This window comes from Ceratotherium simum, chromosome 26, assembly GCF_057802395.1.
Source record: "Ceratotherium simum simum isolate JZ-2026a chromosome 26, ASM5780239v1, whole genome shotgun sequence".
NCBI lineage: Eukaryota > Metazoa > Chordata > Mammalia > Perissodactyla > Rhinocerotidae > Ceratotherium > Ceratotherium simum.
Window position 1 is genome coordinate 33,552,053 of NC_141925.1, and position 25,542 is coordinate 33,577,594.

Consider the following 25,542-nt stretch of genomic DNA (forward strand, 5'->3'; position numbering starts at 1 on the left):
TCCCCAATACTTAATGGCCAAAAAGGCATGGAGACCACAGCTCTAAAAGGTACCTGTTCTCCGAAGTCATCCCAAGAACCCAGCCCCTTTCCGTGTAGAAATATTCTGATGGCCCTAAAACTGTATTTACAGTCTCCTTAGGGACCACACGTATCCTCAATGAGCCAACAGGCGTCTCTTAAACACCCCCTCCAGGGAATACAGTGATGAATGAGAGCACTGAGCTCACTGATTCATCCATCCACTCAGCAAACAGCCAAGCACAATCTATAAATATCTGAGCTCCAGGAGGATGAGAATCACGCCGTGATAGCTTTAACAGCACCCTGAGAGTCAGAGAAGGAGGCCAAGACACAGCACCAGCACGCAAACTCCAAGAGGACAGGTTATTTGGCTCTGTCCTCGGATGCATCCCGGCTGCTCAGGGAGCCCGGCACACAGGAGGGGCTCGAGGAACACTTGCTGAATGAATGTTTACTGACACATTGTATTTTCAGAAGTGAAAAATAGAGCATCTCTGGGGAAAAGCAAAGTCTTATTTAACCAGACCACAGAATATGTGGAAAAACAGGAAATACGAAAGCTAAAAAGGTAATGGGGGAGGAACACTTTTATCAGAAAAAATATTTGCAAATTGTATATATGGTAAGAGACTTGGAGTTGGAAAATATAAGAACTCTTAAAACTCAGTAAAAAAAAGAGACAACCCAATTTAAAAATGGGCAAAGGATTTGCATAGAATTTCTCCAAAGACACACCAATAGCCAGTAGGCACACGACAAGATGCTCAGCATCATTAACCATCATGGAAATGCAAATCACAGCCACAGTAAGATACTGCCCACCATGATGGCTCTAATTTATTTATTTATTTTTTTCCCCCAAAGCCCCAGTAGATAGTTGTATGTCATAGCTGCACATCCTTCTAGTTGCTGTATGTGGGACGCAGCCTCAGCATGGCCGGAGAAGCGGTGCATCGGTGCGCGCCCGGGATCCGAACCCGGGCCGCCAGCAGCGGAGCGCACGCACTTAACCGCTAAGCCACGGGGCCGGCCCTGACGGCTCTAATTTAAAAAAAAAAAAAAGACTGCAATGAGTGTTGGCGAGGATGTGGAAAACCCTCACATGTGCTGATAGATAGGTCGACGGTGCAGCTGCCTTCAAAAACGGTCTGGCAGTTCCCCAGAATGTTAGAAATAGTTACTATACAACCCAGCAATTCCACTCCTAGGTATATATGCAAGAGAAATGAAAATGCATGTCCACACAAAGACCTGTACAAATGTCCACAGCAGCGTTATTCATAAGAGCCAAAGAGAGGGAAAACCCAAATGTCCATCAACTGATAAATGGATAAATAAAAGTGGTCCATCCATACAATGGAGTATTATTCAGCCATATAAAGGAATGAAGTACAGATTCAGGCTACAACATGGATGAACCCTGAAAACATGATGGTAAGTGAAAGAGGCCAGTCATAACAGCCCACGTGTGGGATGATCCCATCTACATGAAATATCCAGAAGAGGCAAATTTACAGAAACAGAAAGTAGATTAGCACTTGCCTAAGGCTGGGAGAGAATGGGGAGGGACTGTTGAAGAATAAGGGGTTTCTTTTGGGGGTGATAAAATGCTCTAAAATTGACTATGGTGACGGTTGCACAACTCTGTAAATATACTAAAAACCATTGTATTTTACACTTTAAATGAGTGACTTGAATGGTATGTAAATGATATCTTTATAAACCCTTTAAATATAAAAGGTAGGTGGCATCAGTAAGAATGGCAGAGTACAGGGCTGGCCCCATGGCTTAGCGGTTAAGCGCGCACTCCGCTGCTGGCGGCCCAGGTTCGGATCCCAGGCGCACACCGACGCACCACTTCTCCGGCCATGCTGAGGCCGCGTCCCACATACAGCAACTAGAAGGATGTGCAACTATGACATACAACTATCTACTGGAGCTTTGGGGGGAAAAGAAAGAAAAGAAAGGGAAGAAAGGGAAGAAAGGGAAGAAAGGAAAGAAAGGAAAGAAAGGAAAGAAAGGAAAGAAAGGAAAGAAAGGAAAGAAAGGAAAGAAAGGAAAGAAAGGAAAGAAAGGAAAGAAAGAAAGAAAGAAAGAAAGAAAGGCAGAGTAAGGACCGCCAAAAATCCTCTCCTCCACAAAAGCAATGAGAACACTGGCAAAAATCGCCAGAATCAGCTTTTTGAGAACACTGGAAACTGACTAAAGGTTGGTGGCACTCCAGGGTACATGTATTGATGTAATAATAAGTTAAAATGAGGTCATCCTGGAGTAGGGTAGGCCCTTAATCCAATGTGACTAGAGTTTTTTTGTGTGTGTGAGGAAGATTAGTCCTGAGCTAACATCCGATGCCAATCCTCCTCTTTTTTGCTGAGGAAGACTGACCCTGGGCTAACATCCATACCCATCTTCCTCTACTTTATGTGGGACGCCACCACAGCATGGCTTGACAAGCGGTGTGTCGGTGCGCACCCGGGATCCAAACCCTGGGCCGCCACAGTGGAGCACGCACACTTAACTGCTATGCCACCGGGCCGGCCCTGTGACTAGAGTTCTTATAAGAAGAGGAGAAGACCACATGAAGATGCAGACACACTGGGAGACCATGTGACAACAGAGGCAGAGATTGAAGTGCTGCGAGTGCAAGCCAGGAACACCAAGGACTGCCAGCCACTCCCCGAAGCCAGAAGAGGCAAGGAAGGATCCTCCGCTATAGGTTTCAGAGGGAGCATGGCCCTGCTGACACCTTGATTTCAGACTCCTGGCCTCCAGAACCATGAGACAATAAGTTTCTGTTGTTTTAAGCCCCCCAGTTTGTGGTTCTTTGTTATGGAAACCACAGGAAACTCATACAAGAGACTTTACAGAATTAGTTCAGAAAAGTCATTAAATAAACAAACAGCAACAACACCTGGGGGGATCTGATTTCCCAAGTTGCAACATGATATTATTTAAATTGCCCAGTTTTCAACAAAAGTTTATGAGACATGCAAAGAAACAAGAAAGTATGGCCAGAGACAGGGGCAAAAATAATCAATAGAACTGTCCTTGAGGAAGCCCAGAATTGAACTTATTAGACAAAGACCTTAAATCAACTATTTTAAATATGTTCAAAGAACTGAAAGGAACCATCTCTAAAGAACTAAGGAAAAGTATGAGAACATTCAGGGAGTATCTCACCATCAGGGAGTATCAATAAACAGAAATTATAAAAAAGAACTAGATAAACTCCGGAGTTGAAAAGTTCAATAACTGAAATGAAAAAGACCAGAGAGGCTCAACAGCAGATATAAGTGAGCAGAAGGAAAAATCAGCAAATTTGAAGACAGGTCAATTGAGATTTTTCAGTCTGAGGGACAGAAAGAAAAAAGAATGAAAAAAAATGAAGAGATCCTCAGAGACCTGTGGGACACCATCATATGCCCCAACACAATCATAATGAAAGTCCCAAAATGAGAAAGGGTTAGAAAGAATATCTGAATAAACAATGGCCAAAATTTTCCCAAATTTGATTTAAATAATCCAAGAAGTCAAAAAACTCCAACCACAGGCCCGGCCCCACGGCGTAGTGGTTAAGTCTGGTGTGCTCCACTTCAGTGGCCCAGGGTTCACAGGTTTGGATCCTGGGTTCAGACCTACACCACTCATCAGCTATGCTGTGGCAGCAACCCACATACAAAATAGAGGAAGACTGGCACAGGTGTTAGCTCAGGGACAATCTTCCTCAAGAAAAAAAAAAAGGAAGATTGGCAACAGATGTTGACTCAGAGTGAATATTCCTCTCACACACACACAAAAAAAAACAACTCCAACTAGGATAAACTCAAAGAGATTCACGCTTAGACACATCATAATTCAACTGTTCAAACTGTACAAAGACAAAGAGGAAAATCTTGAAAGCACGAGGAGAAAAGTAACTCATCAAGTACAAAGGATCCTCAATAGGATTAACAGCTGACTGTAGGCAGTAGGATTACCTATTCAAAGTGCTGAAAGCCAAAACAGTCAACCAAGAGTTCTACACCCAGCAAAACTATCCTTCAAAAAATGAAGGAGAAATTAAGATAGTCCCAGATTCCCCAAAACTGAAAGAATTCCTCACTAGCAGGCCTTCCCTACAAGAAATGAATCCACATGAAGAAATAGAGAGCACCAGTAAAGATGACCACCTTAGCAAATATAAAAGACAGCATAGGGGCCGGCCCGGTGGTGCAAGCGGTTAAGTGCGCGTGCTCCGCTGCGGCGGCCCGGGGTTCGCTGGTTCGGATCCCGGGCACGCACCGACGCACTGCTTGGCAAGCCATGCTGTGGCGGCGTCCCATATAAAGTGGAGGAAGATGGGCACAGATGTTAGCCCAGGGCCGTCTCCCTCAGCAAAAAAAGAGGAGGATTGGCAGATGTTAGCACAGGGCTGATCCCCTCACAAAAAAAAAAAAAAAAAAAAGACAGCATAAATGTACTTCTTATTTTTCACTTCTTTTTCTAGCTGATCTAAAAGACAACTGTGTAAAGCAATAATTATAAATCTGTTTTGATGGGCATACAATTTATACAGATGTAATTTGTATGATGATAACAGCACAGAAAGGGGAGAAGGAATGGAGCTATACAGGTACAGGAGCAAAGTTTTTATACACTACTGAAATTAAACTGGTATAAACCCAAGCTAGATCATTATAAATGTTCATTGTAATGCCCATCGCAATCACTAAGAAAATAACAAAAAAATACAGGAACTGAAACAACAAGGGAATTAAAATGGTACACTAGAAAATACCTATTTAACGGAAAGAAAGCAGTAATGGAAAGACAGAGGAAAAACAAAAGTTCTGGGGGAAAGATCATTGGGGAGCACCAAGAGGGCTCTATTAAAACTTTTAAATAAGATAAAGTTTTCTCTATTAAGCATGTACTAATTTTTATGATTTTCCTGATGATTCAAATAAGATAATCTTCCAAGACAGTATATAAACTCGGTAATGATCACCAAATGATGACAGGCTGCGGAAGAATGTGAACTCTGATTGCTGGAGAATTTATTTACAAGACAGAACCCAAAAGGCAGATTTTAAATCAAAGACACTATTCTCACTCTTGATCTGTCTCAACCACCTTAAGAATAACCCCTCTATAGAAGTTTCAATCCTAAGAAAGCTACGATTCCAAATATCGATTTACTAAACTAGGACAGCCATGTTTTCAAAAAAAAAAAAAAAAAAAATTGAAATGGAAAGAAGATCATTTCAGACAGGCTACACTGTCACGTGATGGACCACACACTGCAGAAAGAGCAGAAATGCCAGGAAGAAGATTCCGGTTTGCTGGAGTAAACGTTAAGTTCACTGACAAGACTTGGATACTCTTATCAAATGGACACCCTCTTAAACCAACTTAAGCAGCCCCACAAGGCCAGTGCCTGGAAGATGCACTGGACACCAACCCAGCCCCTACACAGTTAAAACAGATTAGACAAGAGGCCAGCCAGGCCCTGTGCTGAAAGGCTGTAGACAAAGGATGGGTTTTGACCTCAGATAGATGCGGGTTAAAATCCAGTCTCTGTCATTTCCTAGCTGTGGCCTAGAGAGTGTCCACCTCTGAGCTCACTGTTTATAATGAGTAAAATGGGGGTCAGGATGCCTGCCCCTGGGCCCGGCCATCACGTCTGCACCTTGATGATGGCAACAACCCTGTCTAGGCCTCTCTAACAGCGTTCCCTACCTGCTCCTACCCTTCTGGCACAAAACTGCTCAAGTTCACCTGGATTTGGAAGCCCTGGCCTTGAAATGCCACTCACTATCCATGAGACACTGGGCAAGGAAGCAGCTCTCAGAGCTGCAGGCTAAGCGCCTTGGGCTAACACCACCTTGCACAAATGGCCATTGTGGGAAGTGAAGGAGACAGCAGAGCTGAAAATAACCGGCAACTGGAAAACGTTCAGTAACCCCCCTCACCTCCCTTCAAGATTTATTACATTCCAATCCAAACAGATTTTGTAAATCTGCAGCCTAAAACTCAGAACCTACTCCCCATGACAATATGTGTTCGGGGCCACGAGTTCCAGGCAGCGGACAGATCAAGGCCTTACATGCGACACGGATGAGGCTTATGCTCAGCTCCTCTTTGGGTATCTAGCTACCCTGACAGAGATGCCACAGGCTCCAGAGTGACTGTAAGACAGGCCTGGCAGGTGTCACAGAAACCAGCATACTGATGGGAGCTGTGTCACTTCCAGGCCAGCCACCAACACACTGTGTGACCCTAAGCAAATGACTTTGCCTCTCTGCAGCACGTAGAGGGAAATAGCCAATGGGCAGTATTTAACATCCATTCAGCTCCAAAATTCTGTGATTCTTCAAGTCGGTTATCCACAAATCAAAAGTAATGAAACTTCAAGCGCACGTGCGTGCACACACACACACACCCCACTATCCTTCCCAACATACTTCCATCAGAACCTCCAGGCAGTAATCCTGCCACTGGGATGCATCCAGAGAGGTCCAGCCCCACACATTCTGTTAGCAGCTAACATCTGGGGCCCTGACTCACCAGAGTGCAAAGCTTTGGGAAACAAACTGGATTTGCCCAAAAAACCTGCTGCCACACATGCCCTGGCTTCACCTGAGCAAACCTTAGCAAATGCTGACCAGTGCAGAAGGCAGAGGTTGGGAGACCCTCTGCACGGTGAACACAATCCAGCCACTCACAGGAGGCCATGCCTAGCCCAGCCTGGCTGGCCAGCTCCCCAGGATTCATGCTGACCCAAGTGGAGGGGCTGCACGAAGACTGGGAGATAACACTAACTCCACTCGGCCCAGGCACTCCCTGGGGCTCTCCCCGCTGGCGGAGAGCCTCTCACGGTAGAAAGTGCTTTTTAAGCCATGATAGGCCATTTGGCCTCCAAAGGCAGCCAAAGAGGAAGTTTCCTTTTGTCCCCATTTAGTGGCAGGTAAACACAAACATGTCTTCTGATGGACTGCAAGTTCAGTGTTCTACCGCCACACGGATTCACCAGTACGCCATCTTCGGCTGCTGGTTCCCCAGAATGTGGGGATGACAAGGACGGGCGAAAGATAACACAGTCACAGGGCTAAAGTCTCCAAACTGAGCATGCATCAGAATCACCCAGCGGGCTCGACTGAACACTGATGGTTAAGAGAGCTATTATCATAAAAAAGAAAGAAAACACCGTTGGCAAGGATGTAGAGGGACTGGAATCCTTTTGTGTGCGGCTGGTGGGACTGTAAAAATGGTGCAGATACTGTGGAAAACAGTATGGCAGTTCCTCAAAAAATTAAACATAGAATCACCATCTTATCAAGCAATTCCACTTCTGGGTATATACGCAAAAGAATTGAAAGCAGGGTCTCAAAGAGATATTTGCACACCCATGTTCATAGCAGCACTATTCACGGTAACCAAAAGGTGGAAGCAACCCAGGTGTCCATCAACAGATGAATGGATAAACAAAATGTGGTCCATCCATACAAGGGAGTATTATCCAGCCACACAAAAAAAGGAAACTGTGACACAAACTACCACATGGATGAATAAGTGAAGACATTATGCTAAGTGAAATAAGCCAGACACAAAAGGACAAATAATGTATGATTCCACTTATACAAGGTACCTAGAATAGGCAAATTCAGAGACAGAAGTAGAATGGTGGGCGCCAGGGGCTGGGAGAAGGGGAATGGGAGTGAGTGTTTAATGGGGATAGCTTCAGTTTAGGAAGATGAGAAAGTTCTGGAGATGGATGGTGGTGATGGTTGAACAATGTGAACATACTTACTGCCCCGACCTGTACACCAAAAAATGTTTAAAATTTTATGCTATGTATATTTTATAGTTAAAAAAAAAACAAACACAGATTGCCAAGCCCCAACCGCAGAGTCTAGGGTGAGGCCTAAGAATCTGAATTTCTAACAAGTTCCCAGGTGCTGGTGCTGCTGCTGGTCCAGGGGCCACAGTCTGAGAAGCACTGTCATAGGGCATGCAGAAGGAAGGAACCCAGTGCCTTGCCCAGATCCACACCCCAAGATCTAGCAAAGATCGGGTGTTTCTTAACGCTGCCGCCTTGCTTGTATTTATTCATCAGATGGGGGAATGGACAATGACATTCCAGACTACAACTTTTCCACCAAAATAACATGAAATGGGGTCAGTAGGTGTCCTCAATTCTCAATATGAATGTTCCTTCTCAGGCTCATGAAACTGTTTCTACCTTTGATTAAAAACTTTTCTAAGCTACTCTGTTATCCTGAAATTAACAAATTGTTCTCTGGAAATGGAAGCAGAAGTTTCCTCATCCTTATTACGGACACGGCCTCAGAAATGAGAATTCAGCAGCTCTGAGGCCAGGGAACGCCAGGACCTCCCAGCCATCAGAAAGCAGAGCGGCCTCCGTCTACAGGCAGCACTCCTCAAAAGGGACCCATCCCCGTCAGTTCTTTGATTATCCCTTACTCGGGAGCTCAAACAGAAACTTGTCATGGCCTCAACTTCATTAACTTTAAGGTTTATTTTTCTTTTAATAACTTGTTTTATGTAACATGACAATATTTTGAAATAAAGAAAATCACTCCAACCCTACAATCTGTATACGCCCATATTCATTTTGCGTATTACTCTCCACGTGCACAGGGCTATAACATGACACAGAGACGATTTTTTACATATCAAGCATGTTCCCATGTTTCTACATGACCACATTTCTCCTTCAAATTTTCTGTAAAAGCAAAAACCTCCTAAATTCCTAGCCACTCAAATAATCACTATGAACACTGTCTCATTTCCATTCACTCTTTCTTCTTATATACCCTTTAAATACACTTACACCTGTTTCAGTGTGAAATATTCCAAATATACATGAAAATACAGAAAATATCAGAACACATGTATCCACTACTGAGATTTCATTGAAGATGACATTACGCCATTTTTCTGAAAAAAATGTTAATAAAATATTACAGATGCACACCATCCTCCCGTCCTTTCCTCTTCAAAAGTAACCACTATGCAGAGTTGATGAGTATCATTTCCAGGCAGGTCTTTGCATTTTTCCCGAATAAGTGTCCACAAAGTACAAATATTATATTTAATTAAACATAATAAACGTGTATAATTATTTTCTTTTCCCATGGGTTTTTTAAACCTTTTTATATTGAAATACAGCATGTGTATGGAAAAGTGTACATATCAAAACTGAGCAGCTCAATGAATTTACACACGAGTGTAACAACACTCTGCAGATAGGGAAATGCAACCTACGAAGCTCCCCACATCCCTCAAGTTCCCTGTCAGCCACTTCCTCCCCAAGGGAGACTGCTGACTTCTAACACCACAGGTTATTTTTGTCTGTTTCTATATTATATAAATGGAATCAAGCGGTAAGTTCCTCTGTTTCTGACTCCTTCCACGGAACATGGTGTGTGCGACCCACCCACGTCACTGCACGGAGCTACGGACAGTCCATTTCCACTGCCCTAGGTTCCACTGTGGATCAGGCCACATCTAGCTATTCGTTCTGCTGTTGCTGGGCATCAGCATCGTTTCCAGCGTCTTCCTATGCTGCTATGAACATGCCAGCACACGTCTTTTGGCAGACACACGTACGCACTTCTGTTGGACACATTCCTAAGAGCGAAACCGCTGGATCCTGGGATTTCATACATTCAGCTTAGTAAGTATTTCCAGTTTTCCAAAGTGACTGAGCCAACTTACACTCCCATCAGCAGGAGTTCCAGCTGCCTCCCACACCGGCCAGCACAGTATTTTCTGTCTATCTTTCCCTCACCATTCTGGTAAGCCCATGCCTCTTTAACATAACTGGAATAAATTCACCATTTTATCTTGATTTTTCTTCCTTTTATATTATAAACACTGTTCCATATTTCTAAGAAGTTAAGACTATTACCTGTACTGATTGCACAATATCTTAGGCATGGAACTAAAAATCATTTAGCCATTCTCCTATTAACTGTCTTCTGCTATTATAAATAGCATGAAGAACATCCTCCTTCACAAAATATTTTGCTAAGAATTCCACAGTTTTTCCTGCTAATGGACACTTGCCCAAACGGATTTTATATGTCCCTATGGACAATAAATACCACATCACTAACAGACACATATCGAGTAAGACTTTCTTCAGAAAACCTCTTTGGAGAGTTACTCAAGTGGAGGGCTGCACAAAGACCTGGAGATACCCTTAACTCCACTTGGCCTTGGTAATCTGTGGATGTATCCTAGTGGTATTAAAAAAAGAAAACTAAAATTTTAGCTTTCTGAGGATCAGAATGGCAACTGTTCTCTAAGGAGAACAGATCTTAATGCAAGGTTTCCTCAAATCCACTGCCATCCTCAAAAATGTTCTTTTATCCTTTTTCAGCCAGCAAGCACTCCTGTCCTCCCGCCCCCTTCACTCACCTCTCTTCAGCCACACCAGCTGCCTCGCTGCTCCCTGAGCACAACACACATCTGCCGGCCTTAGAGCCTTCGCACTGTGGTCTCTTCTGCCCGGGACGCTCTTTCCCCAGATATGCGCCAGACCAACTCCTTCATCTTGGTGCGAACATCACTCTCTGAATGACAGTTACTCAGTGACAACCGCAACCTGCGTCCTCACTGCCCCCCACGGCGCTCTAACATATATCATTTACTTATTATGTCTACTGAATATTGTCTGTCTCCACTACAAGAACGTAAACTCCAGGACAGCAGGCTTTTTTGTTAATTTTGTTCACAATTAATATCCCAGTGATCAAGAACAGTGCCCAGAACAAAGTAATAAACATTTGTGGACCGAACAAAAGAAATCTAATTCACACGAGCAAGGAAGCCACATAAATTAATCAACGTCTGGTCTGTTTCCCAGGCAGGGTAACAACCTCCTGCCCTCCACGCACCAACGAACCTCATTAAGGTCTCACTGGTGACAGGAACCGTGCCTCAGTGAGCCACCGCGAGAAGCCAAAGCTGCTAACGCAGAGGACAGCTGTCAACGGATACTGCCACGGTGAGCCCTGAGCAGCATCCTCACACTGGCAGTATCTTCCCACCTCCCCATGGCGCCTCTGCCAATTGTCAGCTATATCCATGTCTTCCCAAAAGAATATATGGCAAAACCCTGATTATATAAAGTTGTAATGTGCCATATGGATAACCAACCTACACAGCCAGAGAAGAAAGTTTTTCATCTTCCTGCAACGGTTTAAGTGTTTTTACCTTGAAGCAAAGTATAAAGAAACAATCTCTTAAGGTCCCTCCAAGCCCTCTGGCACTTATTAGCTGAGAATTTCTCAACTGAATCCTCTCCAGCCTCCAAAGCTCAGTTCAAAGACCACTTCAACAGCCAAGTGTTTCCTGAGCCCCAGGGAGAGATGATTATCCTTCCGACTCTCATGATTGGCTGGGATCTCCTTGTGGAGCTTTCCTCAGTCTGTCTCGTTCGTGGGTTTCTCCCACACTAGGACATACGCCCGTCAGGAAGCTTTGATCTCCCAATACTGTCTCGCACAGGGGAGGCACAGAGCATGTGCACCCAAGAAGTGTTTTATGATGGACAACTGGGTTTCCACACGCAAAAGAATGACACTGGACCCCTTCCTCACACCATACACAAAAACCAATTCTAAATGGATCACAGACCTAAATGTTAGCGCTAAAACTACAGAGCTCTTAGTAGAAAATATGGAAGTAAATCTTCATGACCTTGGGTTACGCAAAGCCTTCTTAGATATGACACCAACAACTAACACAAACAACAAAAGAACAAAACAGATCAACTGCACTTCATCAAAATTAAAAAGTCTTGTACTGCAAAAGGCACTATCAAGAAAGTAAAAAGACAGCCCATAGAATGGGAGAAAATATTTGTAAATCATGTATCTGATAAGTGACTTGTGTCTAGAATATATAAAGAATTCTTATAGTTCAAGTTTTTTATAAAAAAGACAAATTACTTAATTTTAAACATGGGCAAAGGATCTGAATAGACATTTCTACAAAGATGTACAAAAGGCCAAGAAGCACATAAAAAGATGCCCAACCACAACAGAATTCCACTTCACACCCACTAAGATGTTTATAATCAAAAAGACAGGCAATAACAAGTGTTGCTGAGGACATGGAGAAATTGGAATCCTCATACTTTGCTGGAAAACAGTCTGGCAGTTCCGCAAAAGGTTAAACATAGGTTACCATATAACCCAGCAATTCCACTCCTAGTTATATATCCAAGAGAAATGAAAACCTATGTCCACACAAAAAATTGTACATGAATGTTCATAGTAGCATGATTCATAATAGCCAAAGCATGGAAACAGCCCAAATGTCCATCAATTGATGTAAACTGATAAGTAAACTGATAAGTAAAATGTGGAGGATCCATATAATGGAATGTTGTTCAGCAATAAAAAGAAATGCAGTATTGATCCATGCTACAACATGGATGAACCTTGAAAACATTATGCAAAGTGAAAGAGGCCAGACACATAAGACCACGTATTATATGGTTCTATTTATATGAAATTCCCAGAAGAGGCAAATCTATAGAAACAGAAAGATCAGTGGTTGCCCAGGCTGGGGGGAGAAGGGGACGGGGGGAATGGGGAGTGACTACTAACGGGTACAAGGGCTCTTTCAGAGGGATGAGAATGCTCTAGAATTAACTGTAGTCAACATTACATACCTCTGTGAATACACTAAAAACCACTGAATTGTATATATGAAAGGGGTGAATTATATGGTATGTGAATTATATCTCAATAAAGGTATTAAAAAAGTTTCAGGAGTTCCCTCTCTTCTCTCATTCTTGTGAATACACACTAATTACTTTTCTACCCCAGCACTGTGCCCAGGACACAGACGGCTTGCCATCATGAATGAAGGGAAAGTATCATCCACCTAGGAAAGGCTTTGGCTCTTTCAGGCACAGGTAGAAAAGTCTAGCTGGTGACGCTGCCACAAAAACTTCGAGTGGCTGTGCTCAGTACCTGGGAACCTCCCTGGTGTGGCCAGGGAGGTTCGTGTGGCCTTGAAGCTGCAAGTCAGTAGAGCTGGAAGCAGCCACAAATTCTAAGGAACTAGTCAAGTTCCCCTTAATAAAGTGCTCCCCACCTTCTTACCCTTCCCATGAATTCAAAGGCAGGGATGAAGATGGTGGTCTGGGCAGCTGGGTGTAATACTGACCACCATTAACCCAAGAGCCATGACCAGTGAAACTTCTCTGGGACTGGAACCTTACTGGATGCTTATATACCATCTCTATGTAGGTGCTGTGATCCCATTTTACGGATGAGAAAACAGGACCCAGCTGGCCGCACAGCCCGCCCGAGGTCACAGAACAAGCCAGGTGACTTGTGGGGCCAGTACTCGCACCAGGTTACCCAATGACACCAAATCCTGTGTTCCCTCGTGTGCTGACTCATGCGGCCTCACTGGACACCCAAAACACGGGAGAGGAGCAGAGGCAAGCACACCCCAGACCTGGGGCCGGATTCCAGACTCCTCTGTGACTGTGAACAAGCAGCTCACCTCCCTGCACTCAGCTCTCCCATCTCTAAAATGGGGACAACGCCATCTACATTACTGTTCAGGTGCAAGAACCTTTTTAAAAAGAAAATACATGAAAGCATCTAGCACAGCGCCTGGTGCCTGAGCTCTTCTTTTTCAGAGGACGTGGACACCAGGCAGGAGATTCCCAGATCAAACCACAGACCAAATGAACTGCTGGCCAGGGCATGTCGCTGCCTCCAGCGCTGGGTTCTAAGACGCGATGTGACAACAGCACCTTGTTCTCATCAAGAACCAAGCAGCTCCCCAAGTTCCACTGGCAATCACAAACAGGTCATGGATGGTCCCTGGGACCTCAGGATACGTGTGAACCACATGCACACACTCACACACACAGACGTGCTCAAGCTGTGAGTGGCTACTCCTCTCCAAAGGAGACGCAAGAGACCAGACCACGAAGAGGAAAAAAATCACCGGTTTGTTTCCTAAAGACGTCACAAAACTGGAGCCGAGGGCCGAAACAGTCACCTCTCAGAGGACTTCCTCTGACTCTAGTCGGAGCAGAAGGAACCAGCAGAGGGGTCATCAGACTCTGCTTCTCCGTGAATCTCACCAAACCTGCTCCTCCAAGGGCCCATTCAAGCCGAGGCTATTCCTCAAAACACCTCTTGGGTCTCTCACTTGGAGAACATTTCTATGTGGGGAGGCCCAATGACTTTTTCCAGAGTTTATAAAGAAAACTATTTTAGCGAATTTGGGGAATCTTGGAATGATTTACAAAGTAGGGAGTTCAAAGTTCCAAAAAGAAACCTCGTCTCTCTCAGTTTAACTAAATTCAATCCATCTGGGGGCTTTGTTCTTTTTTTAAACCCTCCTCCCGGGTCTAGTTGGTTCAGGCTGAAAGTGACTCAGGTTTTCTAGGATCTCTTGACATGAAATAGTCCAAAACATCTGACAGGACTAAGTGCATCTCAATCCCAGTAAAGGCTGAGGGAGAACCCGCATTCACAACCAAATGAGGTCCCTCTAATGAAATTCCAAGCAGTCACCCGATATTATAAGCCAAGTGAGATACAATGAAACCCACTTAAACAAACATATATTGATCTATGGAAGAAACTACAGGAGTAAGACAAGGTCCCTCCCTTCCAGCTGCCTGTGGGGTAGACAACCAGGAATGCAATTAATCAACCATAAAATGACACGCCTCGGAAACTGGCATGAACAAATTCGGAACTGTGAAAAATGTCACAGTAAGGGAAATATTTAGTCAGTTTTCCCCCTCAACTAAATTTCTTCTAAATCTAGAGACCTAGTTTTCCACGCAAAGAAGGTTAGACTCTCATCTAGTGTCTGTATACCCCAAAACTCCAAAATCGATTACCTAGGATAATCTGAATATCTTCATCAGATGAGGGGAACCCAGCCCGCACCTCCCAAAATTTGTGACGTGATTTGTTGTTTGAGAGCTATTACAGTCAACTCAATAGGAAACAAACTCCGTTGGACACCCAGGGCCCAGATGAACGAAATATTTTCGGTAGATGTGGTGCAGAGCTGAAACCCAAACTCGAGGGCCGGCCCTGTGGCTTGGTGGTTAAGTGCGCGCGCTGCGATGCTGGCGGCCCGGGTTCGGATCCCGGGTGCGCATCGAGGCACCACTTCTCTGTCCATCCTGAGGCCGAGTCCCACATACAGCAACTAGAAGGGTGTGCAGCTATGGCATACAACTATCTACTGGGGCTTTGGGGGCAAAAAATAAAATAAATAAAATCTTTAAAAAAAAAAAAACAAACCCAAACTCGAACCACGCAAGGAACAGCTCTCCTGGGAAACTGCTGGGCACGTACACACACATCCTGAACTGACACGCACTTTCATTACATCCATTTCATTGTTTTAAAGTGCACTCCGTTCTGAAAATAGAATGACAATGTCGTACAATGGTCTTAGGTGGTATTTCTGAGAACAGTCTCACTGTAAGAAAAAGCATCGAGAGAGGGAAAGTCCTGTGTCTGGGAAGGGCTGGTTATGCAAATCCTGAAGGGAGATTCATCAGTGGTGGGTACCCGATGCCAGCCTCCACCAACCATAGCAAGTAGACAACACCTGCCACTGGGTGCCGCTTCCCAGCCGAAGCTGGACATCTGGCGTGGGTACCAGCTGCACCCTTTACTAGCTGTATGGCCCTGGGCAAGTTATGGGACCGCTGTGTGCCTCAGTTTCCCCATCTGTAAAGTAGGGGTGATAAGACTACTTACTTCACAGGATTGCCATGAGGGTTAAGTTATTTTATACACGAGGCACGAAGAGAGCACCTGGCACACAGTCCGTGCCCTGAAGGTTAGTCACCAGCACCACCACACTACTCCTTCTCTGCAAAGAGCCCTAAACAGAAATCTCTCCCACAGAGGAGGCAGAAGATGGGAATACCTTCCACTCATGACACAGGCTATCTTAGGGGGAAACATGCCCCCTGCCACATGACACAGTTAAACTCTGAACTCTTGCAGAGACTTCCAGAGACTCCCTCCTTCACCCTCCAGCCTGGAAGGAAGGTCAGCGGTACACACGTCCTCCCAAGATAAAGGAGTGCACACACACAGACCTTCCTCAGATTCTGAAGAGCTGAAAATGCACTTTTAAATCTCCCTTTGGTGCAAAACAGCAGCAGCGAGTGGCCAATTCCTGGAAAGCCGATCCACCCCCAGCCTGGACTAGAATTTCTCAGGAGTTGGGAGGGGAAATGACAGTTCTAAAGATAATTAACTGTGCTAAGTCACGAATGTCACCTGACTCTCCTTCACGGCAGATGGCCTTTGCCAAGAAGGTGCTTTTAACAGTAGAGGAGGTTCCCAGATGTCCCTCCTGCTGCTACACAGACACCAGTCGCCCCGGGGTCTGGGTCCTCCGTCCCGCTGGTCCCAGGGGCCACGGAAACAGCCAGACTCACCAGTGCTCTGGGCCGGCGCCAACAATACTCAGACCCAGACAGCAGAAACAGCAGCAGCCGGGGGGTCTCCTGCTGATTAACCATAGGATTCTCCATTAGGAGTGGATGTTGATACAATATAGTATTTCACTATAAACTCGCCTCCCTCTAAGTAAATCCAATATTGACTAGAGAGTGGAAACAAAGGGAATCCAAAATTCCTACAAAACTAGATGAAAACAAGATCCCTTGCCTCCACCTTTACTTGCCAAATCGTGTGTTGTTGGCAAGTCCACCTAACGTCCCAGGATCTCGGGTTTCCCCCCAACATTTTCTACTGTGAAACACACTTACAGAAAGGGGTACAGAATGTCTATGGACAGTGTAACAAAATTATATATCAAACACACATGGAACCACCCTCCAGGTCAAAAATCACCAGACTACCAGCATCCTGGAAGCCCCCCGTCTTGTATCCCTTGTAGATGGGAAGCGCCTTTCTCCTACCGGAGGGGACCTCAGCCTAATTGTCACGGTATTTCCCTTGCTCTTCATTTATAGTTTTATCACCTGAGGAAGCACCCTACACAACAGAGTCCAATTCTGCATGTTTCTGAACTTTATGTAAGTTGGAGTCACACAGTACATATTCTCTCTCTCTGGCTTCTTTCAACATCCGCAGCGGAGAGTGAAGGAACTCAGTTCTTGTATTTGCAAAAGGTCATTGAACACAACATCGCAAAGGTCATCAAAAGACATCTTCCCAGCTGTAAAAGCCTAATAACTGAGTTTCCTAAAACTCGGATTCAACACGCACAGCTGACACAACATAACAGTGGTACCTCTAGGGTGGAGAACTAGTTTAGTGGGAGGGAGACTTTGTTTAACAAGTGCAAGCATTAGGACAAGCGTTAATACTGATTCAATTTAAAGAATCATTGTCTGAAAAACATGTGACAACATGTATCTTTAACTCAAATTTTATGACATTAGCACTTTAGAAGCACAAATAGCACATCTTTGATGCATTATTTTGCAGACATTAAATAGCAAATTATGAAAACTATTTTTAGCGGTGTAGAAAAATGTTAAGTGAAAAGAATAGGCTATAAAATGTATACACACTCCAAGGATAACTATGTAAAAAGCAGATGCACAGGAAAAAGGAAATACACCAGAACGCAGTGGTTGTGTTAAGGTGGTGGAATTATGGATGATTTCTCTGTTTACAAAATGTTTGTACTCGCGGTTATATTACTCGTATAACAACATTCTCCTCAAAGTGCCAATTCACATATGACAATGAAATCTGACTGGTCTCATCACCACTCATTCGTAAGACTTCTTGTAGACAACTTTACCAGCACAAATCAGGTTATGATTGATTCTTGGGAAATAATGTAAATATGCTTCTCAGAGACATTATGTAATCACAACTTTCTCCAGTCCATATCAAGCTTCCCTGGAATTAATCAAACATCTTGTAATTTCACATTACATTTGCTTAGCATACAAACTCCAAATTGGTTAAGAGTTATAAAAGACCCCCCCCAAAACACGTCCTACACACACACACAGCAAACGTGCTCTCCTGCAGCCCAGCCAACAGAACACAGCATCAAGTACGGCCTCAGATTCTCCTAGCGCTCCACTAGCAGAACACACCTCAGACCCTCCTGAGTCCACCCAAAAGGGGTCCCACGTGATACTTTAATACTGACATTTTCCCAAAGGACATCTATCCCTTCAGTCTGGTTATGATTTTTTAATGATTCAGTAATAAAAACATGCAGAGGGTGAACACTTCTTCAGACGGTACTGTGATCAGGAGTCACACTCTTCGCATACCTGTGGGGTGGAGGCCTCCTACCGCATGCTCCGAGGCTGTGATCACTGAGTCGGCTCCTCCTAACAAACACAGCAGGGCCCAATGCTATACACACCGATCCTGCAACTCACTGCTCCAGTCTCTCCCCGTCCTCCCAGCAAACATGATGGGTAAAACATCTCTTTTTGTGCTGCGTTCTTCTTAGGAAGGGAAAAATAATAGCAAAACAGAATTCCCCCACCCGGGACGCATCACTATCTTGCAAACCACAAATTCTGGCAAAATCGGTTCTACGTACTAGTGATTCAGTTAGTTCCTCTTTCTTCAAATTGACGCAATTTACCTCGCAAATTGTGTATGTCTGTGTGTGTGTAACAGAGAAAGGAGAGAGAAAGAGAGTTTAAAGACCAATAACTAAAATACTATACACATTGCTACCATTGTTAATCAAATTAAAATGTGATACCATCCTAAAAAAAATGATAAAAATGTAAATCAAATGAAACATTTGAGCCTTTTTTTCATAGCAGATATTATTCTAGATATGGGATGTAAAGAAAAATAATAGCTTCTGCCTGTCAGGAGTTGACAATGGAAATGTGTGTAATGGAGGGAGAAGGACGGACAGGAAGGTTTTTTGCCTGAACGCAAACAGTACTTTGAGGTACAACTTACAGTCAAATGCATACATCTTAAGTGACAGCTCAATGAATTCGGACAAATGTGTACACGCAAAGAAGCAGGCAAGGTGCTGGTCGGAGCACAGAGGGCATAGAAATCACACAGGCGTGCAGAAAGGGTGGCAGCCGGTTGTGGCAGAGCGGAGATGTCGAGCAGAGTTCAGACCTGACCCCAGAGAAAACCAGGAGGCATCCAGAGGCTTTGCGAAGGCAAATGGCCGGGAGCTTCCTAACCAAATGGAATGTACGGAATGCCATCAAATGAGCCACTCAAACAGAAGTGAAGCCATTCTCCCTTGTTCTGAAGACCAAGTTTAAGTCCGTAGGATTGTAGGAAGCAGGGCTGTGATACACAGTGGTCGTCTGTATATATTTGCATCAGTGTATGATGCAATCCCAAAAAACCAGATTAGACAATCAAGCACACATCACACATTCTTTGCTGTTCTTATTCTAAGTCACAATCATTGAGCTTTATAACCTCAAAACAGGCCCTGAAATAAACTCTCATCCTGCACAGTCAGGGAACGGAATGTTCCAATCAATCAGATATTTTGATAGTTATAATTTTAATATAAAATCCACAAAGAGTTAATGTCCAAAATACAAAAAGAACTACGACAAATCAGTAAGAAAAAAGATAATCCCTTAAGGAAATGGGCAGTCAAAAGACCTGAAGAGTCAGTTCAGAGAAGCCATACAAGGTGAAAATTATACAAGAAACTAAACTTCACTAATAAATGAGGAAATGGAAATTAAAACAAAAATGAAACATTTTCATAATTTTTCTAAGTCTGAAGGGAGTTTAAAAAAATGGTATTTACTGTTGACGGGATGATGGGGAAAGGATGCTTTAATATATTGCTGTTATAAGTATAAATTGGTATGGTAATAGACACCATAGAGGATAATGTTAGTAGCTGTTAACACAAAAACGTGCAAACCCTATGACCCAGCAATTCCACTCCTGGGGTGTCTACTTGTGGGAAGCAGAATAATGGGCCCCCACAGATGTCCACATCCTAACCCCCAGAACCTGCGAATCTGTTAGGTTACGTAGCAAGGGGGGATTAAGGCTGCAGATGAAATTCAAGTTGCTAATCAACTGACCTTAAAATAGGGCAAGGGCTGTGGATTATCCAGGTGGGCCCAATGTAATCCCAGGGGTCCTTAAAAGTGGAACAAGTACACAAGAGGGAACAAACCAGAAAGATGACAGCAGGAGAAGGGTGTGCCCAGGGTTGCTGGAGAAAGGAGGACCACCAGCAAAGGAATGAACGAGGCATCTGGAAGCTGGAAAAGGCAAGGAAGCGGACTCCCCCCAGGGCCTCCAGAAGGAATGCAGCCCCGCCCACACCTGGATTTTAGCCCAGGGAAACCTAATTTGGACTACTGACTCCAGAGCAGTAGATGGAGTCTACTGTCTACCGTGAGATGATAAATTTGTGTTGTTTAAGCCACTACACTTGTACTAATTTGTTACAGCAGCCACAGGACACTAACACACCGCCCCAGGGAAACAAGGGCAGGTATGCACAAGGAGGTGCATGTTTTCTGAGTGCACACATGTGTAAAATATAAAAACAGAACTGAGAGGATCTATCCCAAACTGATAACAGTGGTCACCTCTGGTAAAAAGGGGGTGACTGCAATTGCGGTGAGACTTTAACTTAATCTATAATGTTCTATTTTTTTTAAAGAAAATATGTTTGTCCATGTATTACATAATTGAAAATTAAATTTTTAGGAAGGGAGTTACCGTGCACAACTTAAGCTTCAAAGAATAGAATATAATAAGACTCGACGCTGAAAACCACAGCGAACACAATAATTTTTTCTGACAATCCCAAAGGTACTACAAAGACCTAGACCTCACACAATTAATTCTAATGGTAAGACGTGGCCGTGTGGATAGAACACCAGAGAACAGGAAATTCCTTCTAGGTCCATAAGCCACAACCCCTCCTTCAACAAAATCAGCCTTTGCTAAAGTGTGAGATATATACATATCATCCTTGGGCAAAATTCACTCTCAAAGGCGTAGGTTTTCTGACTCCAGCCCACCCAACCTCGGTCACCACCACCACACACCCTCTAACACTGCCCACTTTGGGCAAGTCACTTGCCTCTGGGTTTTAGTTCTCCCAGTGTAAAAAAGGTTTGCTCTACCCCTTCACCTGCCTCACGGGAAGGTTGAAAGGTTTTAAACAGAATGAAATGACAGGCTTCCTCCGGACAGTCCATGAACCCCACTTTGAGACTCACCTGGCTGTAGGAAAGCGTCCGTAAACTGTGAACTGCTACACTGTCTATACCATGAGCATGCCTAATAAAACCATCACCGCCCCAAGGAAGGGAGACTAGGGTGGGAATTCCAAGTGAAGTCACAGGGCGGGCAGCCTCAAGAGCTCGTCCCAAATGACACCATAATGGCAGCCAGTGGATGAGGCCTGTATGAAACATTTAGTGCAGTCCCTCTATGTGCAAAGATCCTTGAGCCACCATCACCATCCAGCAACTCTGAACTGCTTTACAATCTGCGGGGGAACAAGCATTCCTAGCCAATCACAGCCTCCCATTTTCAAGTGTGACCCAGCCAAGGGGGCCAGTCTGGGGCTCCAGTGAAGGTGGGGCCAAGCTGTCCACGCTGGGCTCTAACGTGTGACCACATGAACACAATGTTCTAACCAACAGCAAGAGCCATTACCTGTTTCTCCTTACACAGCTACAGATTAAGAGGAAAAACATCAAGACCGATTGGGGGAGGGGGCTGCCATGCCCCCACCCCCCGCCCCAGCGCAGCTTCCTTGCCACTCGGGCCTCCCGTTTCTCCCTAATGAATAAGCTGTCTAGGAGCCCTCCAGAACTCACTTTAAGTACGGCCTCCTCAGGGACACCTTGCCAGACCCCCTAGGCAAAGTCCCCCAACGTTGTGCCCCCCAAGAAGAAAGAGTAACTCGCACCAACATCCACCTACATCTATTCTCCAGTTAGAGGACTGGAGAAGGGAATATTTAAATAGGAGCAGCCTAGAAAAGCCAAGCCTCGCGCAAGCTTTTAGTATTTACGCTCACCCATCAAGAAAAGCGCTGATAGAGAAATAAGCCCGGTTTACAGATGGGAACACCCAAGTCCTGAGCGGCCAAATGACTCGTCCGCGGGCCCGCGGTCCAGGGCTGGGCCCCACGAGGCTGGGCGGGGAGTCCCCGCAGGAAGCGCGCGGCCGGCGGGCCCCGCCGCCCCGAGGGATCGGGACAGTCCCAGGAGGCGCGAGAGGGAGCGCGGCGAGGGGCAAACCTAGACAGGTGCGCGGGCTCCAGGACCCGCGGCGGCACACCGAGCCCCCCGCCGCGGAGCCACGCGCCCCCCAGAGCGTGAGGACTGGAGAAGGGACACGGGCGGGCGCGGGGGTAGGAAGTGAGCCGAAGGCGCGCGGGCGCGGGGCGCGGGGCCCGGGCCGCGCGCGCGCGCGCGCGGGGGCAGGTGGGCGCCGCCCGCCAGCGCAGTGTACCTGTCGCTGCCGGACCCGCCTCCTCTGTCTCCGCCTCAGCTGCCGCAGCGACTGCCGCCGCGGGCAGCGGGTCCATCACGCCGCCAGTCATGTGAGCGCGCGCCACGTGACTTCCTCCGCGCCCGCCTGGCCGCAGGCCCCGCCCACCAGTGCATCGCCCCGCCCAATCCCCGCCCACACCCGGCCTCACCGCGCCCCTTGCCCGGCCTAGCCACGCCCGTGCTCGGCCTCGTCACGCCCACTCCCAGTCTCGCCCCGCCCCAGCCACGCGGCCACCGGGAGGACAGGCCCGCGCTCCCGCCCTGCGTCCGCCGCGCCTCCCCGCGGGCGCGCTGCCATCGCCACCGCCCCCTCGTTCACTCCCACCTGCCCTCGCTCGGGCACCCGCTCAGTCATTCATTCACTGAGCCGCTCACCCCTCGCCCGCTTACTCACCACTTCCTCATTCGTCTGCCCACTCACGCACCACGTCCTGCGGTCGCTCAGTCGTTCACCCGCTCATCCACCACCCTATTCATGCACTCACGCACTCATTCATTCCTTCACTTACCCACGCACCCACTATTCACCCACCCACTCATTCACTCACTCGGCCCTGCATTAGCTTATTCACCCCTTCATTCATTCATCCACTCACCCACTCATTCATTTACCCACCCCGTTCCTTCATTCACGGCCCGGTTTATTCACCTCCCCCTCTATTCATTCATTCACCCATTCCATCCTGCATTAGCTTACTCATTCACCCCCCATTCATTCATCCACTCACCCTATTCATTCATTCTGTCACCCATTCAATCATTCATTCATTCGTTCACCCACTTCATCCTGCATAAGCTTACGCATTCATTCATTCATGTGTTCACTTCCGCACCCGCGCAGTCACTCACTCACTCTGTAACTCACTCAAGTCTACTGGCTGCAGCCTGGAGGTCAGGCAGGCCCTGCGCTGGACGCTGAGGATACAAAGATGCCTTAGGTACCTCCTGATCCGGAGGACCGACAGGTGCCCAGAGTGGAGCAAGTGTCCTGACTGTTCCAAAACAAGGCTGTGAGAGCAACGCAGAAAAGGGTCACCTGGATGGGGTAGAGCCTGAGCTGATGCTGGAAGAATGAGGAGATAAGCAGGAGGAGGAGAGAGCGGGTTCCAGCAGGCGCAAAGGCTTTGAGGCATCTAACAGCAGCAAATGCTGTGGTCTTCCTGCAGCTAAAGGGGGAGCGACGGGGGCAGAAATGGCAGCAGAGGAAGCTGGAACAATTGGTAGAGTTCATCAGGGAGAGCCTTGTTTCCAAAGTAAGGATCTGGGACCTCCTAATACTGATGCCTACCAATGCCCAGGGAGTGGGTTACAATAACCAAGAGGCCAGACCCCCTGCCAGGGTCCTAGGAAGGGTCCCCCAAGTAGTTAGTTCCCTTGCCGTAGCTGCTAGACCCTGCCTCCGTTACAGACCACCGCACTTAGGACATTCTTGTCCCAGCACACCACAACGTCCATGTGAGCTGGCACAATCAACGATGCTCCCCTCCACTATAACCTAGGAAGCGCTGTCGCCCTTCTACAGATGGGCTAGGAGCAGCTTCCCAAGTCACAGTGGGACTGCAGGATCCTGTGACAAACACACCTCCCATCTGCTGCAGCTTCCTTCCGCCACCCTGGGCTTCTTTTCAGCTCCTATGGCATCAAATGACGTGCTCAGCACTTTACCCGACTCCACGTCTCTCCCCTCCCCAAACAGACACACACACACAAACTCTGCTAACTTGCTAACTTCCTGGAATTATTCGTTTCGTATCTCCACTAGATTATAAGATCTTTATCAAATTTTTAAAAGTTCATTGCACTTTGAAAACTGTGAAGCATTAAACGAGTATAAAATTAGACATTATTCAAGAATAATAGCGTATTAACTTTATTATTTGACTTTATTTTAACACCCCTGACATATGGTTACACAGCCTTTAGTTCAGTGGTTCTGGATCTTGGCTGCACTTGCTAACCACCTATGGAGCGTTCAAATGTGCTCTGCCTGGAGCCCATGCCCAGAAGTTCTGATTTAATTGGTCTGGGGTGTGGCCTGGACATGGGATTTTTTTAAAAAGCTCCCCAGATAATTCTAATGTGCAGCCCAAGTGGAAGACCACTGCTTTATTTATTTATTTATTTATTTATTTATTTATTTACTTATTTATTTATTTATTTATTTATTTATTTAGTGAGGAAGATCAGCCCTGAGCTAACATCCATGATAATCCTCCTCTTTTTGCTGAGGAAGACCAGCTCTGAGCTAACATCTATTGCCAATCCTCCTCCTTTTTATTTTCCCCCCAAAGCCCCAGTAAATAGTTGTATGTCATAGTTGCACATCCTTCTAGTTGCTGTATGTGGGACGCGGCCTCAGCATGGCCGGAGAAGCGGTGCGTCGGTGCGTGCCCGGGATCCGAACCCGGACCGCCAGTAGTGGAGCACGCACACTTACCCGCTAAGCCACGGGGCTGGCCCCAAGACCGCTGCTCTAAATTGAACAGTTTGCTTTATTCCCACAAACCTTTCCTGAACATTTACTAGGTACCGAATTGTGTGTGGCTGGTGGGAGAAGAGGGTGGGAGAGGAACACACAGATAATCAGATGAGGTCCCCGGCCTCCAAAGTTCCTGATGGACTTGAATGGAGGAGCAGAACACAACAGGATTCTCCCACCATGAGTGAAGCGAGTGTTAGGGCTGGAAACATGGGTGTTCGGGAAGGAAAGGTGAACGAGCCGTGGGTCCTGAGGTGACCAGCTCTGAATGCCTCCAGAAGCGGAAATTCAGTCGTTGCAAGTTGTGGGCTCCGTTGCCAGATATCTCTAACAGTTAGAAAGTTCTTGGGAAACGTGCCCTGAAATAGGTCTGCCTGTAACTTCTTTAAATCCTCACCAAAGAAGCCCAGTCCTTATACTATTTCTGTTTCATTCAAGGGACATTCAATTAAAAATTTCTGATTTTTAAAACTTTTTGATTCATGGGAAGAATCCAATTACATTAAGACTGTTAATCTGTTTTTTGAGTCACATTT

The 25,542-nt window shown here is 45.8% G+C and overlaps 1 protein-coding gene across 5 annotated transcripts in view; it reads right to left on the bottom strand.

Moving 5' to 3' along the window:
- Positions 1-22,577, bottom strand: part of SNX8 (sorting nexin 8) — a 42,447-nt gene extending 19,870 nt beyond the window's left edge. For 2 of the 5 annotated variants that reach the window (XM_087417470.1, XM_004440892.2), the window contains exon 1: positions 22,487-22,577. In XM_087417470.1, the coding sequence (XP_087273596.1) occupies positions 22,487-22,577 (91 nt within the window). Of the gene's footprint in view, positions 1-18,970; positions 19,514-20,085; positions 20,155-22,049; positions 22,255-22,486 lie in introns of those variants that run through there. The other 3 variants (XM_087417472.1, XM_087417473.1, XM_087417471.1) reach the window with 3 other exon arrangements.
- Between the last annotated feature and the right edge of the window lie 2,965 nt (positions 22,578-25,542).